Genomic DNA, 16,945 nt, shown 5'->3' with positions numbered 1-16,945 from the left:
GGTGGGTAGTCAGGGTGATGGATGGTAGTAGGACGGCCACACAGGTGAGGATGGTGGGTAGTCAGGGTGATGGATGGTAGTAGGACGGGCACACAGGTGAGGATGGTGGGTAGTCAGGGTGATGGATGGTAGTAGGACGGGCACACAGGTGAGGATGGTGGGTAGTCAGGGTGATGGATGGTAGTAGGACGGGCACACAGGTGAGGATGGTGGGTAGTCAGGGTGATGGATGGTAGTAGGACGGGCACACAGGTGAGGATGGTGGGTAGTCAGGGTGATGGATGGTAGTAGGACGGGCACACAGGTGAGGATGGTGGGTAGTCAGGGTGATGGATGGTAGTAGGACGGGCACACAGGTGAGGATGGTGGGTAGTCAGGGTGATGGATGGTAGTAGGACGGGCACACAGGTGAGGATGGTGGGTAGTCAGGGTGATGGATGGTAGTAGGACGGGCACACAGGTGAGGATGGTGGGTAGTCAGGGTGATGGATGGTAGTAGGACGGGCACACAGGTGAGGATGGTGGGTAGTCAGGGTGATGGATGGTAGTAGGACGGGCACACAGGTGAGGATGGTGGGTAGTCAGGGTGATGGATGGTAGTAGGACGGGCACACAGGTGAGGATGGTGGGTAGTCAGGGTGATGGATGGTAGTAGGACGGGCACACAGGTGATGATGGTGGGTAGTCAGGGTGATGGATGGTAGTAGGACGGGCACACAGGTGAGGATGGTGGGTAGTCAGGGTGATGGATGGTAGTAGGACGGGCACACAGGTGAGGATGGTGGGTAGTCAGGGTGATGGATGGTAGTAGGACGGCCACACAGGTGAGGATGGTGGGTAGTCAGGGTGATGGATGGTAGTAGGACGGGCACACAGGTGAGGATGGTGGGTAGTCAGGGTGATGGATGGTAGTAGGACGGGCACACAGGTGAGGATGGTGGGTAGTCAGGGTGATGGATGGTAGTAGGACGGGCACACGGGTGAGGGTGGTGGGTAGTCAGGGTGATGGATGGTAGTAGGACGGGCACACAGGTGAGGATGGTGGGTAGTCAGGGTGATGGATGGTAGTAGGACGGGCACACAGGTGAGGATGGTGGGTAGTCAGGGTGATGGATGGTAGTAGGACGGGCACACAGGTGATGAATTCTCACTGAGAATGTATTCGTCTCTGGACACCAGGCCCCGCCCCCCCGTACTCCCGGCCGGTGTAGCGCCCCTAGCGGCGGCCCTCAATCATGCCAGTGGCGGTGTAGAGCCTCCGCCGTACCGTTCTCCCCCCGCAGAAGATGGCGGAACTTTCTCCGGTGCTGCCCCCGCACAGGGATGGAGGGAGCCGGCTGGGATACACGGCGTTCCCCGGCTCGGAGGGGGAGTCTGAGGCCGAGTTGTCGCTGAGCCTGGCCCGCACCAAGACCCGCTCATACGGCAGCACGGCCAGTGTGACCATCCCCTGGGCTGAGCGCTTCATAGATCACCCGGTCAGCCCCGGAGACACCCTGCAGGGGATCGCTCTGAAGTACGGAGTGACGGTAAGAGGGGGATGGGAAGGGGACATGTTCTGTATTATGAGGTCATGGTGACCCCCACACACAGGGCCGCTGTTAAAAATCATGGGGCCCCGTACAGTCTACCTGGCGGGGCCTCCCACACAGCAGGGAAAAAACTTCACTCTGGGCACGGTGAATACCCACAATATTTTAGATATGTGGGAGAGCAGTATGCAGTATGGCCAACTTTATGCTCAGAGCCCGGGCCCAGTCTCTACCTCCACCTAACATCCCCCGACTTCACAAGTACCTGGTCCTGCTGGCTTCTTTTATCTGGGGTCCTCATGCAGTGCTTCTCCTGGGGTGGGGGGGCTTGGATCCTCTGGATCTGGGAGCGTGGGGACCGGCCAGAAGCTGAGCTCCTCTAAAACCTCTGCTCCTTCCACCTGGGCACGAAGTTGGACAGCCGGAAGCAGAAAGCAAAGTATTTAAACACTTTCGGGAGTAATCTGCAGCCGTATGTCCAGACAATTACATTACACAAGTCCCGGCCGGCGTATTGATATAGAAGAGACTGGGACTTGTGTAATGTACTGTATGTAATAGTCTGGACATACGGCTGCAGATTACTCCCAAAAGTGTTTAAATAATTTGCTTTCTGCTTCCTCCCACGCACACTACATGGGACCCTAGCTCAGGATTAGTATAGTCCCTATAATGTGGGAGTCCCCCCTCTGCCTCTGGGCCCCCCTACAGGGCAGGGCCCAGTACAGAAGGGCTGGTGGTCCCCCCCTATCAGCGGCCCTGCCCACACATCACATAGGACATCACTTCCCCTCGGGGTCACACTATTGCTGACCTGCTGCAAGTCATCATCCTTCATATGACCTGGGACCCCTCGCTCCTCTCTGTAGGCCCCATTCACATCGGGTGTAGGCGTGCTTTTCGCGACATTCACTTCAACTGACTGGCCTATAAACATGGCACAACCTCTCCCGCACCTTTTCTGGTGTAGAGATTTGTGTCATTTTATTGCCACGTGCGAAATCCTGCACCCCCTGTGTGCGTTGTGGTGCCAGTGACAGCACTGTGGCGAGTGCACCCAGGTATGCAGCCCATCAGTGGCTGGGCCTAGGTGCAGAGCGGCGGCACGTTTGCATGCAATGGTTTTGCACAGAATGCCCCAATCTTCTGAGTCTGTCGCCATAGCAAGCTGCTTGTTATAGGGGCACTTATGTGGGCTCAATCCCAAGCCGGGCTGTGTGGTTCCCTAGACACCTACAGCACAGTTCAGACCCACCCATTAAATATGGCTGACATTGGCAAGACACAATGGCTCCCCCTGCTGTCAGCCAAGCCTGGGCGAGAGAAGACGGGCCCAGCGCTGGATCGATACAGGACTCCAGTAAGTATTTGGGGGGACAGCCACAACAAGGTGGGGGATGCTTTAAAGGTAAAAAAAAATCTCACCTTTAGAACCACTTTAATGGCATCGCAAGTACAACGCACACTTTTCACATGTTCCCACAACGCATGGATGTGAATGCGGCCTGAGCCCCGGTTCACACTAAAACACAGTGCTGGCAACCCGCCATCTCCCTCAATTCACACTAGGTGCAGCGCAAGTTCACAGCGAATTTGCTGTGGATTCTACACCGCATCAAAATCGTAACACGTTCATGCAAATTGATTGCGCAGTATATGTTAAAGGAGTTGTAAATCCGCATGGTTTTTCGCGTTAAGGTGAAAAACCTTCTGTGCTGCAACTGCGCCCCCAGAGCCCCCCCTTTTCTCACCTGAACCCGATCGATTCAGTGACGGGGACGAGCACAGCAGCTCCAGCCGCTGTCTCAGGTTCTCATCGGATAGATTGATAGCAGTAGCAGCCATTGCCTCCCGCTGCTCTCAATCAAATCCAGTGACGCGGGGGGCGGGTCCTGCTGTCTGTGTCAATGAAAGCAGCAACAGGACTCGAGAGCACGCGCCTACACGAGTGCCCCCCCCCCATTGATAGTGGCTCTCCGTGGCGGTACTTAATGAAGAGGAGGAGCCAGGAGCGCCACCGGGGGACCGCAGAAAAGGAGGATTGGAGGCCGCTCTGTGCAAAACCTTTGCAAAGAGCAGGTAAGTGTAGCACTAACCCCGAAGGAGCTGCTGGTTATTTTTGGGCTTACCGTTACCTTCCGTTCTCCTTGTTGCACGTCTAGGGGATGTCCCGTGGCAAATGGCCCAGTATCTTGAGACTGACAATAGATCCACTTGAATGGATTTTATTTGCAAAACTCAGACAATTGAACAGTCTCTTAAATTGGGATCAGAGGGTTGGAAAGGAAAGTTCAGGTGCTCTTAGTGTCAAAGTAAAAAAACGTTAAAGCGGGAGTCCGCCGGGACTCTGCGTTTTTTTTTTTTTTTTTTTTAAAGTCAGCAGCTACAAATACTGCAGCTGCTGACTTTTAAAATAGTGACACTTACCTGTCCAGCGCGCCCGCGATGTCGGCACCCAAAGCCGATCTCTAGATCGATACTCGAGTGCTGCCGCCGCCATCTTGGTTATGGGAATCAGGAAATGGAGCCTTTCGGCTTAATTTCCTGGTTCCCTACTGCGCATGCGCGAGCCGCGCTGCGCAATGAGGACGGTCCCCGCTGCCTCTGGGATCTGTGTGTTTCCCAGCAGGCAGCGGGGCACTTGCGGAAGGGGGCGGGCACTTGCGGAAAGGGGCGTAATGTACGCCCCTTTCCACAGAGAGCTAGCCCGGAAGTGGGTGCAGTTACCTGGATTATCCAGGTAACTGCACCCCCCTCCCCCCTGAAAGGTGCCAATTGTGGCGCCGGAGGGGGGGAGGAATCCGATGAGCGGAAGGTCCATTTTAGGGTGGACCTCCGCTTTAAAGAAATTGTTTACTTTGACTGCATCCAGAGAATAGCCATTCGCAGCTGGATAGTCCCTCTCTCACAAGGCCTAGCAGCCAACTTGGTGCTTACTCAGGAACAAGTCTCTGCCACAGACATTGTTGTAGAACATACAAGATAATGTCTCTGCCACAGACGTTGTAGAACATGTAGGAAAACTAAGCTTGAAACACTTGTAGGATACCTGGTTCTTTCAGCCCGCTTGGCGATATCCACAAGACCGGATTCTCTTGGTTACTTCAGCCCTTCCAGGCTCTTGCTAAGAAACCAACCGCATGTGGTGTTCTTCCGAAGAGTCCTCCCCTGGAATGCTTGAAATATACTCGGTGTCTCCCAAACCGGAGACGGCACCCAACCACCTCAGAATCCTCCTTTCGTTTCCCTGCCTTGGGCTAGCCAGCCCTGAGACATTCAAGTCGGGTGGATCCGCACCCCAGGCCATAGCCTTCCTGGGGCCTGGTCAGGAGGACCAGGACTATGAAGTCAGAACCCCGAACCACGTGACCTCTGCATCATAAGTACCCTCTCCCAGAAAGCACAGCGAGAGCGCCACTCCCACTGGGCGGGCTCCGAGAGAGAGTAACTTAACCACTTGGTGCCCATACTACGTCATATGACGTTGTGGGCTTTGTGGTGGTATATCTGAATGATGCCTGAGGCCACAGACATCATTCAGATATCGGCATTTTTAGCCGGCGATTCCCTGCACCATAAGAATGATCATAGCGGCTGATCCACCGCTTGATCGTTCTTACGGGCGGCTGGAGGGGACGCCCCCCCTCCCGCCGCCCTCCGGTGCTTGTACCGACTCACTGCTTCCATCGGTGAGTTGGTCACAGGATCCGCCTGCCCCCCAGGATGATACCATAGAGATTTCCGGCGGACCAGATCGTCCCCGGAGTTTCTATGATCGTTCGGAGGCCGGGCATTATGTTATGTCATCACGCCCAGGCTCTGCATTCAAATTAACAGCGCCGTTTTGGCTGGGAAGCCAGGATCCTTTTTTTATATTTTTTATTTTAGGCTTCCCAGCCTAGAGGTGAGATATGGGGTCTTATTGACCCCATATCTCACTGTAAATAGGTCCGATCGTGCCATATTCCTATTACAAGGGATGTTTACATTCCTTGTAATAGGAATAAAAATAATCTTTTATTTATTTTTATTTTTTTTAAAGTGTCAAACGAAAAAAAATAAAAAATAAAATAAAAATGAAAGCGGCCCTGTCCCCGTGAGCTCGTACACAGAAGCGAACGCATACATAAGTCCCGCCCACATATGAAAACGGTGTTCAAACCACACGTGAGGTATCGCCGCGAACGTTAGAGCGAGAGCAATAATTCTAGCCCTAGACCTCCTCTTTAACCCAAAACATGTAATCAGTAAAAAAAATTAAAACGTCGCCTATGGGGATTTTTAAATACCAACGTTTGGTGCCATTCCACGAGGGCGTGCAATTTTGAAGCGTGACATGTTGGGTATCTATTTACTCGGCGTATCTTCCTCTTTCACATTATGCAAAACAATTGGGCTAACTTTACTGTTTTTTTGTTTTTTAAAGCATGAAACTGTTTTTTTCTGAAAAAAACATGTTCGAAAAATTGCTGCGCAAATACCGTGCGAGATAAAAAGTTGCAACAACCGCCATTGTATTCTCTAGGGTCTTTGCTAAAAAAAACATATATAATGTTTGGGGGTTCTATGTAATTTTCTAGCAAAAAAATTATGAATTTTACATGTTGGAGAGAAATGTCAGAATTGGCCTGGATGCAAAGTGGTTAAGCACCTGACCAGACCATAGTTCCATGCCTGCCAGAAGAGATGGTGCCCCCTGTGGCCAGGCTGAACATCTCACAGTCCAGTCAGACTGATACTGAGGCCCAATATAGATAATTGTACCCAAACCAAACTGCAGTTTAGGCAACTTTAGACAAACTCGCATAGCATGTTCTCTTCAGGAGCCGCCGCTACATAAGTATAACATGTTTGTTATTTTAAAAAAAGGAACCTTTACAATCATTTTTTTTATCGTACATCACGGGACACAGAGCACCATAGTAATCACTGTGTGGGTATATAGGCACCTTCAGGTGATGGACACTGGTATACCCAATACAGGAAGTTCACTCCCTATATAACCCCTCCTCCTTCCAGGAGCACATCAGTTTTTTCGCCAGTGTCTAAGGTGTTGGCCACGAGTGTAGATGTGCTCTGAGGAGCTCCAGGAGGGATCCATGCTGGATTTAAATAGCCTCCACAGACCGGATCCATCCAAAGTGCCACTGAGGCCAAGGTGGATGGTACCCAGGCCTCGTATACGAAGCACAGGGTTTTGCCTGTAACGCTTCTCTTTGCAGGGCTTAAAGAGGGATTCCACCAAAAAAAAAAATATTAAAAGCCAGCAGCTATAAATACTACAGCTGCTGACTTTTAATAAATGGACACTCACCTGTCCCGGGTTCCAGCGATGCCGAGGCCGATCGATCGCTCGGCTCTCGGCTGCTACCGCCACCATTCTAGGTGAGGGAACCAGGAAGTGAAGCGAATCGGCTTCACTTCCCGGTTCCCTACTGCGCATGCGCGAGTCGCGCCGCGCCATAGGAAATCTCCGCGCTGTCACTGGGACCCGTGTGTCTCAGCAGACAGCGCGGCATGGCAGGAAATGGCGTAGACTCCCACGGGAGTCTATGCCCGGAAGTGGGTGTAAATATCTGTCTTTGACAGGTATCTCCACCCCCCTCCCCCCTGAAAGGTGTCAATTGTGACACCGGAGGGGGGGAGGGATCCGATCAGCGGAGGTTCCACTTTAAGGTGGAATCCCGCTTTAAGTCATGCCTACGTTACCTAAAGTCTTTCCTGGCGGGTGCTATTACAGGTCCAAGGGAGTTATTACCGGGGGAATGGTCCCTTCACCCCTACATTTTTTGGGCTGTTTGCCAAAGATGGGGGACTCCGGACATAGATCTTCTGGCATCCAGATTCAACATGAAGTTGGTCAACTTTGTGTCCAGAACAAGGGATCCACTCGCATACAGAACAGATGTGTTGGTGACCCAGTGGGATCAGTTCCCACTGATTTATGCACCCCCCCCCCCCCCCATGCAGTTGCTACCATGACAAGCTGGAAAGAAAGCCGGTTATTCTGGTAGCCCCAGCATGGCCCAGAAGGTCCTGGTATGCAGTCGTGAAGATGGCGGTGGAGGGTCCATGGTCCCTTCCACTATGGCCAGACCTCCTCTCACAGGGGCCAATACTCCATCCTACCTTAAAAAACTCTAAATTTAACTTCTTGCCTATTCAAACCCACATTCTGAAGAAACAGTTTTTTGGGGTCAGTTATCTCTACCTTGATTAATGCAAGGAAGCCATTTTCCAGAACTATATATTGTAGAGTCTGGAGGGCTTATGTTTCCTGGTGTGAGTTCAAGGGTTGGCACCTTTTGGAGGTATATCATAGGCAGAATTCTTGCCTTTCTACAATTAGGGGTAGAGATGAAGTTGGCCTTGAGTACTATTAAGGGCCAAGTCTCAGCTTTATCGGTCTTATTTCAAAACCCGCTTGCTTCAGGTTATTTAGTCCCGGGTTTTATACAAGGGGTGATGTGGTTTAATCCGCCAGTTAAATCACTTTTGAGCCCTTGGGACTTGAACTTAGTTTTGTCAGAGTTACAAAAACAGCCATTTGAACTGATACAGTATATTCCCTTAGTCCTTCTGACAAGAAAGTTAGTGTTCTTGGTTGCTATATCCTCAGCAAGGAGGGTTTCGGAATTAACTGCTCTTTCTTGTAAAGAGCTATACTTGATTATTCACAAGGACAGAGTCCTGCCATCGTTTTTTTTACAAAACCATGTTCCAGGAAAGAGAAGTCACTACATTGTCTTGATGTGGTGAGAGCAGTCAAGGTCTATTTAAAGACAACCGCTCAGATCCGAAAGACTGATATCTTGTTTGTAATGCCAGAGGGTCCTAAGAAAGTACAGGCAGCGCCGAAATCCACTGTTGTCAAGTGGATTCGGCAAGTTATAATTCAGACTTATGATTTAAGGGTTAAGATTCCACCTTTTCAAGTCAAAGCGCACTTTACCAGGGCAGTTAGTGCTTCTTGGGCAGTGCATCACCAGGCCTCCATGGCTCAGATCTGTAAGGCCGCAACTTGGTCTTCAGTACATACATTCATCAAGTTTTATCAGGTGGATGTAAGAAGGCATGAGGATATCGCCTTTGGGCACAGTGTGCTGCAGGCTGCAGTATAGATCCTCAAGTCTGGGGGTACCCTATGGGTTGTCTCCCTCCTGTCAAATAGCATTGCTATGGGACATCCCATATAGTTAATAAATATGGCTCTGTGTCCCTTGATGTGCGATAATAAAATAGGATTATTATAACAGCTTACATGTAAAATCCTTTTCTTGGAGTACATCACGGGACGCATCAGTCCCGCCCCTCTCTCTGGGGTTTAAGTATATTGCTTTGCTACAAACACGGAGGTACTCCTGGTGGGAGGAGTTATATAGGGAGTGAACTTCCTGTATTCGGTATACCAGTGTCCATCACCAGAAGGTGCCTATATACCCACTAAGTGATTACTAGGGTGCTCTGTGTCCTGTGATATACTCAAAGAAAAGGATTTTACAGGTAATTCTGGTGTGGACAGAAAAGGGGTCCTGCATGAGTTTAGTGTGATCTGAACAATACAAATCCATGGCTCAAATCGTACCCCAGAGACACTGCATGTAATTCGCAGAGGAATGTGCTGTGATTCCTGTGTGAATTACATGCGTTATCCCACACTGTATCCGTGTGAAGTCATACTGCTCGTTTCAGCGGGTGTCAGTGCAATTTTAAAGTGACATTAAAGTAATTTTCTCTTTAATAACAAACGTGTTACACTTACCTGCTCTCTTCAGCAAATTTGTACAGAGCAGCCGCAATCCTTTTCTTCTGAGGTCTCCCAATGGCACTCCTGGCCCCTCCCTCCTGCCAAGTGCTGCTTGTTATGGGGGGCACCCGAGCTGCTGCTCTGTGTGTCTGTTCACACACAGAGCCGCAGCTTGATCCCTGCACCATCTCTCTTCTCATTGGCTCACTGGCTGTAATTGACAGCAGCAAGAGCCAATGGCTTCATCTGCTGTCTCAGCCAATGAGGAGGGAGAGTCAAGGCTGTCGTGCACATCGCTAAATCGCAATGGAGCTCAGGTAAGTATTGGGGTGGCTGGGGGATGCTTCATAGAGAAGGTTTTTCTACCTTTTGCTTTGCAAATGGACCAACTGCAAGGTGGGGGGGGGCCATCTTCCAGCTCAGTTCGCCATGATGAACTGAGGCAGAAGTGTCAAAACCAGGTACCCGTTCCCTCCTCTCCCTCAAAAAGGTGCCAAATATGACAGCAGTGGGGGGGGGGGGGGGATTATCATTTTTTTATTTTTTATTATTTTTTAAGCCGGCTGCCTCGTCTTTTTTTTTTTTTTTTTCTTTAAAAGCCATCCGGTGGCTAATTAGCCACTGGTTGGCTTTTAAAGAGGAAGTAAACCCTGATGAGTTTACTTCCTCTTTCATTCCCTGCAAAGGCAAAGCATAATGGACTACTATGCATCGCATAGTAGTCCATTATGTGTCACTTACCTGACACAGGAGCCAGCGAAGTCGCCGCTGTCCCCTGTAGTCCGCCGCATCCATCTTCTTGGTGGGGTCTCGCAGCTCCGCCGCTGTCATTCGGCGAAGCCATGATGACGTCACTCCCGCGCATGCGCGCGGGAGCCGACATGCGTGGCAGCTCCGACGCTGAGAATGCCGCGCTCAGTGCGCCTGCGCGCCGCTGTCTATGGCGCATGCGCCGTAGACAGCGGTGCCTGTTTTCGGGCAAATATCTCCTAAACCATATAGGTTTAGGAGATATTTCTTGGACCTACAGGTAAGCCTTATTCTAGGCTAACCTGTAGGTCAAAGTGGTTTGTAAGGGATTACAGCCACTTTAAAGGCAGCAGAATGGGTCGCCCTCCCAAAGCCCCTGCCGATGCCTCTCCTGGCAGTGAAACAGAATGAAAGTCATCGATTCCACCAGCTTACCACAGACATCATGGAGGACTCTATGGTACAGGAAACAGGAAATGACATCACCTGGTTTCCCTGATGTAAACAACATAATTTTTAAATTGGCAAAGCATCCAAAAAAAACTATTCTGATGTGATTGGATGCTTTTAGGGCTGAGAAGAGGTTTAGACCCCAGATCTCTCCATCTCTCCAGATTTGTCACTGCCTATTGCTGTTATAAAGGATGTTTACATTCCTTGTAACAGCAATAAAACTGATTAAGAAAATGTAAAGAGACAGTGTAAATAAAATAAATAATTCTACCACCAGACCTTCCCTGTAGGGCTGGATTCACACCTATGCATTTTTTGTGTTTTTTTTTTTTTTTGCACTTTGCAGATTTGCGCTACAGCCCATTTAACATGGTTTCCTATGGAACACGTTCTGTAGTGCAAATCTGCAAAATGCAAAAAGCACTTAAAATGCATAGGTGTGAATCCAGCCTTACGCTAAACTGGTAATCTGTATAAGCCTTTAAAGCGACGTAGCTTGTCGCCATTCCAAAAAACGTGTGCACTTTTAAAGCAGGGTTCCACCCAAAAGGGGAAGCCCTGCTTATCTTTCTCTCAGTCCTCCCCCCCCCCCCCCCCCCCCGATGCCACATTTGGCACCTTTTGAGGGGAGGGGGGACGGGTGATGGGTACCTGTTTTTGACCTTGCTGTGGCAAGGTACATCAGAAGTTCGTCCCCCGCTCCTCCTTCCCCTGCTGCCGGCCCAGTAAGAGAGCTTTTAACCAGCTGTGTGGCAGCAGAACTCCGCTTTAAAGAGTGACATGTTTGCTATATATTTACTCGACGTATATATGCCAAAAAATTGGTTATTATATTGTGTTTGCGTGCATTAAAATTAAAGTGTATTTTCTCCAAAAACTTGCGTTTGATAAACCGCCATGTAAATACAGTTTAACATAAAAATTTGCAAAACCCACTATTTATTCACTATATATACACAGTTGTGCTCATAAGTTTACATACCCAGGCAGAATTTATGATTTCTAGTCCATTTTTCAGAGAATATGAATAACACAATATCTTTTCTTTCACTTGTGGTTAGTTTGCCTGAAGCCATTTATAAGCAATCAGCAGTGTTTACTCAATGACAGCTTGAAGTCTTTTGTGGTATTTGTGGATGAGGCTCTTTATCTTCTCAGATGGTAAAGCTGCCCATTCCTCTTGGCAAAAGCCTCCAGTTCCTGTAAACTCTTGGGCTGTCTTGCATGAACTGCACGTTTTGAGATCTCCCCAGAGTCTCCTTCATTTATTCTGCTGTAGCCAATGACAGGTCGACTTGGCCTTGTGTTTTGGATCATTGTCATGTTGGAATGTCCAAGTACATCCCATGCGCAGCTTCCTGGCTGATGAATGCAAATGTTCCTCTTGTATTTTTTAATAACGTACTGCATTCATCTTGCCAACAAATTTGACCAGATTTCCTGTGCCTTTTGTAGCTCACACATCCCCAAAACATCAGCGATCCACCTCCGTGTTTCACAGTAGGAATGGTGTACCTTTCATCATAGGCCTTGTTGACTCCTCTCCAAATGTAGCGTTTATGGTTGTGGACAACAATTTTTGTCGCTTGTCTGTGCTGTTTGGCTTATTGTAAGTGGGCTACTTTGTGGCATTTGTGTAATAATGGCTTTCTTCTGGCGACTCGACCATGAAGTCAATATTTTTTCAAGTGCCTCCTTGTTGTGCATCTTGAAACAGCCACACCACATGTTTTCAGAGAGTCCTGTATTTCACCTGAAGGTATTTGTGGCTTTTTCTTTCCATCCCAAACAACTTTCCTGGCAGTTGTGGCTGAAATTTTAGTTGGTCTACCTGACCGTGGTTTGGTTTCAACAGAACCCCTAATTTCTCAAATCGCCTTTCAGGACAACCCCGGAGAGTGTAGCTCCACCTTGTAATCAGGAAACACATGCCCACTTTAAAAACACCTCCTCTTCCTCCATGGCTTCAGTTATTGTGTTTCCTCCTTGGAGGAAGCATGTGCCTGAACCAGGGAGAGCTACACTCTCTGTAGGGGAGTAAGGCTTACCTTTCGTTGCAGGTTGTTTCTCTTTGACCCCCAGCAGCATCTCCACGGGGAGAGGACTCCTGGAGCTCCTGGTCCCGCCATCTCACGGGAGTAAGGACCCTTGGAGTGCCGGCGTCGGGTGCCCGGTGTCCGCTTGGTAGCGCAGGGAGGGCTCTGTTGCTGGCGGAGGCCGCTGCAGGTCAGCGGCATGGCTCCGTTTTCGGCGCCGGGTCCCGGGCGGCGACGGCGTCGTTCACGGTGACGCGCGGGCGCTCTGAGGGGGCGTGGCGCCGTGGTTCAAGCGCCTGGAACGCAGGGGTCATGGGGTGGGTCAGGTGACCGTGTGCTTCCGCTTCCGACCGGCCTTGATGACGCGGCGGCCGGGAAAATTTAAAATGAGAGCTGTTTGAAAAATAGCTGCCTCACTCAAACGATGGAAGAGTGCAAGCCAGCTATGGCGGAGACAGGCGCCCCCAGCACCGGTCCAGCCCAGGTACGTAAGGTGCACTGGCACCCTCTGCTTTACTGTGGGCTATGTCTTTGTCTGTTCCCCCCTCTTGGGGGCCTGTCGCTGCAGGTCAGAGGTGGACTTCGCTCTGACCTTTTGCAGCCTAGTTCTGGGGTCTCACTAGTGGTCTGTTTGGTGGTGGGTCTCTGCACTGGCTTGGTGTTAAGCAACTGGTTGTTGAGAGCTTTTAGTGAGTTAAACCTGTATGTCGTTTCAGGAAAAATCACTAGGAAAAGCTAGACCAGGTCAGAGAAAATGTCCTTCTTGCAAAACCCCCCTCAGAGATTCATGGCAGAAGGCAATGTGCAGAAATTGTATCAGAGAATTGGTGGAAGAGGAAACATCTCAACAATATAAGGATTTGTTTTCTTCGGTTAAAGAGCTGACAAACTCCTTGAGTTCAGTCAGGTCCATCCTGATACAAAACCCTCCCGCACAGACCGAGCCTCAGAACTTACCGCCCAGCCCCAGGGCGTCGTCATCCAGACAGGTGGAAACTGAAGAGTCTGGAGACGAAGGGGGTAGTACTCTCATCTCCTTCAGGAATTCTGAGGAGGAGGAAGAGGAAGAAGATAGCAGGGGCTCCAAATTCAAGCTATCACTAGAGGAAGTAGATGATATTCTAAAAGCAATCTACACTACTCTAGAAATTCAAGAAGAAAAAGTACAACTGTCAGTTCATGACAAAATGTACCAGGGGTTGGACGAAACAAAACGGCGAGTTTTTCCTGTCCACAGGGTCCTCTCAGATTCAGTGAGAAAGGAATGGAAGGACCCAGAAAAAGCCCCTTTCTTCTCTAAAGCTCTCAAGAGAAGGTTTCCCTTCGAAGATAAGGACTCAGAGGTTTGGAACAAGAAACCCAGAGTCGATGCAGCTTTCTCGCAGGTATCCAGACGAACGGATCTAGCCTTTGAGGATATGGGGATCCTTAAAGACCCAATGGACAAAAAAGCTGACTCCATCCTTAAAAAAGCTTGGGATGCTGCGTCAGTCAGTCTAAAACCAGCAATGGCAGCTACGGTGGTGGCCAGGAATCTGGAATGTTGGGTAGAGAAGCTGAAGAGCCATATTGAGGCGGGGACACCCCGCAAGGATCTCTTAGAGTCCTTTCCACTGATCCTGAATGCAGTCAAATACATGGCGGATGCATCAGCAGAATCGGTTAAACTGGCCGCTAGGTCTTCGGCTCTTGTAAATTCAGCCAGGAGAGCAGTTTGGCTGAAAAAATGGTCTGGGGACACTGCTTCTAAGGTCAAGCTGTGTGGTCTTCCCTTCTCGGGTGACTTGCTCTTTGGTCCCGATTTAGAGTCTGTGCTGGATAGAACAGCCGATAAAAAGAAGGCTTTTCCAGTTAAGAAAAAGCAGATTGCCAAAAAGAATTTTCGTGCTTTTCAGCAGTCCCATAAAAAAGACCAGGAGCACAAGAGCAGATGGGGTTCACAGAAGGGCAAAGGCAGGGGTGGAGTCCTCTTTAGATCTCCCCCAGAGCAGTCCTCTAAGAACAAGTGACAATATCTCCCCAGTGGGGGGGAGACTGTCAGCTTTTCGCGAACAATGGGACAGGCTGTCTCCAAATCTGTTCGTGAAGAGCGTTGTCGATCAGGGGTACAGGTTGGAGTTTTCAGAACCACCCCCGAGCAGGTTTTATGTGACAACATTGCCAAGGGATCAGGAGAAGGCCTCTGCAATGAAGCTGTTGTTACAGGAGCTGATACAGCAAGAGGTTCTGATCCAAGTCCCAGTAAACCAGCAGGGCGGGGGTTTTTATTCACATATTTTTCTGGTGAAAAAACCCTCAGGGAAGTACCGTCTAATCCTGAATCTGAAATTCCTGAACAGGTTCATTCGGTACAAACATTTCAGGATGGATACAATTTTCTCCATCACAAAGCTGTTGACCCCAGAATGCTTCATGGCATCCCTGGACCTAAGGGATGCCTACCTTCATATACCAATTCATCAGGCATCGCAGCAGTTCCTGCGCCTGGCATTGAAGGTGGGGAGTTCGAGTTGGCACCTCCAATTCAGGGCTCTGCCGTTCGGACTCTCGTCCTCTCCCAGGGTCTTTACGAAGATTATGGCAGAGGCCTTGGAGCCCCTGAAATTGAAGGGGATTCCAGTCGTTCCTTATCTGGACGACCTTTTGTTTTTTGCAGACTCCAGGGAGCAGGTCCTAGTCAATCTCCAGAGGGCCCAGTCTCACCTCGAGGGCCTGGGATGGCTTCTAAACCTAGAGAAGTCAATCCTGACCCCCTCACAGGAAATGAAATTTCTGGGGTATACATTAAATTTGATTCTCCAGAAAGTTTTCCTGCCGTTGGAAAAACTGGAAAAGTTACAGCTAGCTGTACAGCGGATACAGAGCAACCAGACAGTCTCAGTCAGGATGGCTATGGCAGTTCTGGGCCTGCTTACGGCAGCAATCCCGGCTGTTCAGTGGGCCAGGTTCCATTCCAGACCCCTTCAGAGGGAGGTTCTGTCAGGCTGGTCCCATCAGGATCCTTTGGAAAGACAGCTAAAAATTTCGTCAAAGACGAAAAGAGCTCTTTGGTGGTGGAGAGACCAGGCAAACCTCTCAAGGGGCCTGGTGTGGACCTTTCCTGTGGACAAGCGCCTTACTACAGACACAAGTGCCTGGGGCTGGGGAGCCCATCTGGATGGTCAGACATCTCAGGGGGTCTGGTCCAAACAGGAAGCTCAAAGATCATCCAACTGGAGGGAGTTGAAGGCGATCTTTCTGGGTTTAGTGGCATTTCAGCAGAGTTTGAGAGGCCACCATGTCCAGGTGTTGTCAGACAACACCACAGCGGTTACCTACATTATGAAGCAAGGGGGAACCAGAAGCAGGAGCTTGATGGAGCTGGCCAATCTGTTAGCCTGGGCAGAACAGAACACAGCCTCACTATCGGCAGTGCATCTGAAGGGCTCTCAGAATTTGTTTGCGGACCTCCTAAGCAGGTGCAAATTGCTAGAGGCAGAATGGAGTCTGAATCAGGAAGTGTTCCTGATGATCTCCGAGGCCTGGGGGGTTCCACAGGTAGACCTTTTTGCCAGCCAGCAGAACTCAAAGGTGGACAGATTTTTTTCTCTTCACCGAGGAGATGCAGCAATAGGGTTGGATGCATTCGCTCACCCCTGGCATTACCAGCTGTGCTATGCCTTTCCCCCCTTTCCTCTAATTCCACTAGTACTGAGGAAATTCAGGGAAGAAAGGACAGACTTAATACTAGTCACTCCTTTTTGGCCAAAAAGGCCCTGGTTCGCGGGTCTTCGAAACCTAGCCTCGAAGCCCCCATGGAGGTTACCACTCAGAAAAGATCTGTTATCCCAGGGGACAGTAAGTCATCCAGAGGTGGAACTCCTACAGCTAACCGCCTGGTTTCTGAGGAAGACCTATTAAAAGCCAAAGGTCTCTCAGATAAAGTAGTAAAGACCCTGCTGTCTAGTAGGAAGGCAGTTACACAGGCAATTTACATGAAGGTCTGGAAAAAGTTCAACTCCTGGTGCAGTTCTAGAGAACTCAAGGTCAAGAGCACGGTGTCAGTCTTGGAGTTTCTCCATGAAGGAATGGAGAAGGGTCTCGCAGCCAGTACCCTGAAGACTCAGGTGGCTGCCTTATCAGTTTTCTTTGAAAAGACTTTATCTAAAGAAACTTTAATTTCTAGATTTTTTAGGGCTCTTGCTCGAAATAGACCAGTAGCCCTTAAAGACTTTCCCAGGTGGGATTTGTCTACAGTTTTACAGGGTCTCTCGGGAGCACCGTTTGAACCCTTACAGGAAGCTTCTTTGCAGAAGGTGGTTTTAAAAACAATCTTTTTGGTGGCCATCACCTCGGCCAGGAGAGTCAGCGAGCTACAAGCTCTAGCTATTTCAGAACCCTTCCTTAAAATTTATCAGGACAGGGTGGTACTGAGGACGGATCCAGCA

The 16,945-nt window shown here is 49.7% G+C and overlaps 1 protein-coding gene across 1 annotated transcript in view; it reads left to right on the top strand.

Annotated features, from left to right (window-relative positions):
- The first annotated feature begins 1,209 nt into the window (after positions 1-1,209).
- The window catches only part of LYSMD2 (LysM domain containing 2), a 92,780-nt gene continuing 77,044 nt past the window's right edge, over positions 1,210-16,945 (top strand). Inside the window, exon 1 of the mRNA XM_077473147.1 lies at positions 1,210-1,529. Within this exon, the coding sequence (XP_077329273.1) occupies positions 1,287-1,529 (243 nt within the window). The 5' untranslated portion in view covers positions 1,210-1,286. The remainder of the gene's footprint in view (positions 1,530-16,945) is intronic.

This window comes from Lithobates pipiens, unplaced genomic scaffold, assembly GCF_037356315.1.
Source record: "Lithobates pipiens isolate NorthernLeopardFrog02 unplaced genomic scaffold, aLitPip1_a1.2 Scaffold_8, whole genome shotgun sequence".
Lineage (NCBI taxonomy): Eukaryota > Metazoa > Chordata > Amphibia > Anura > Ranidae > Lithobates > Lithobates pipiens.
The sequence above is the reverse complement of the archived record's forward strand: the minus strand, read 5'-3'. Positions and strand labels throughout refer to the sequence as shown.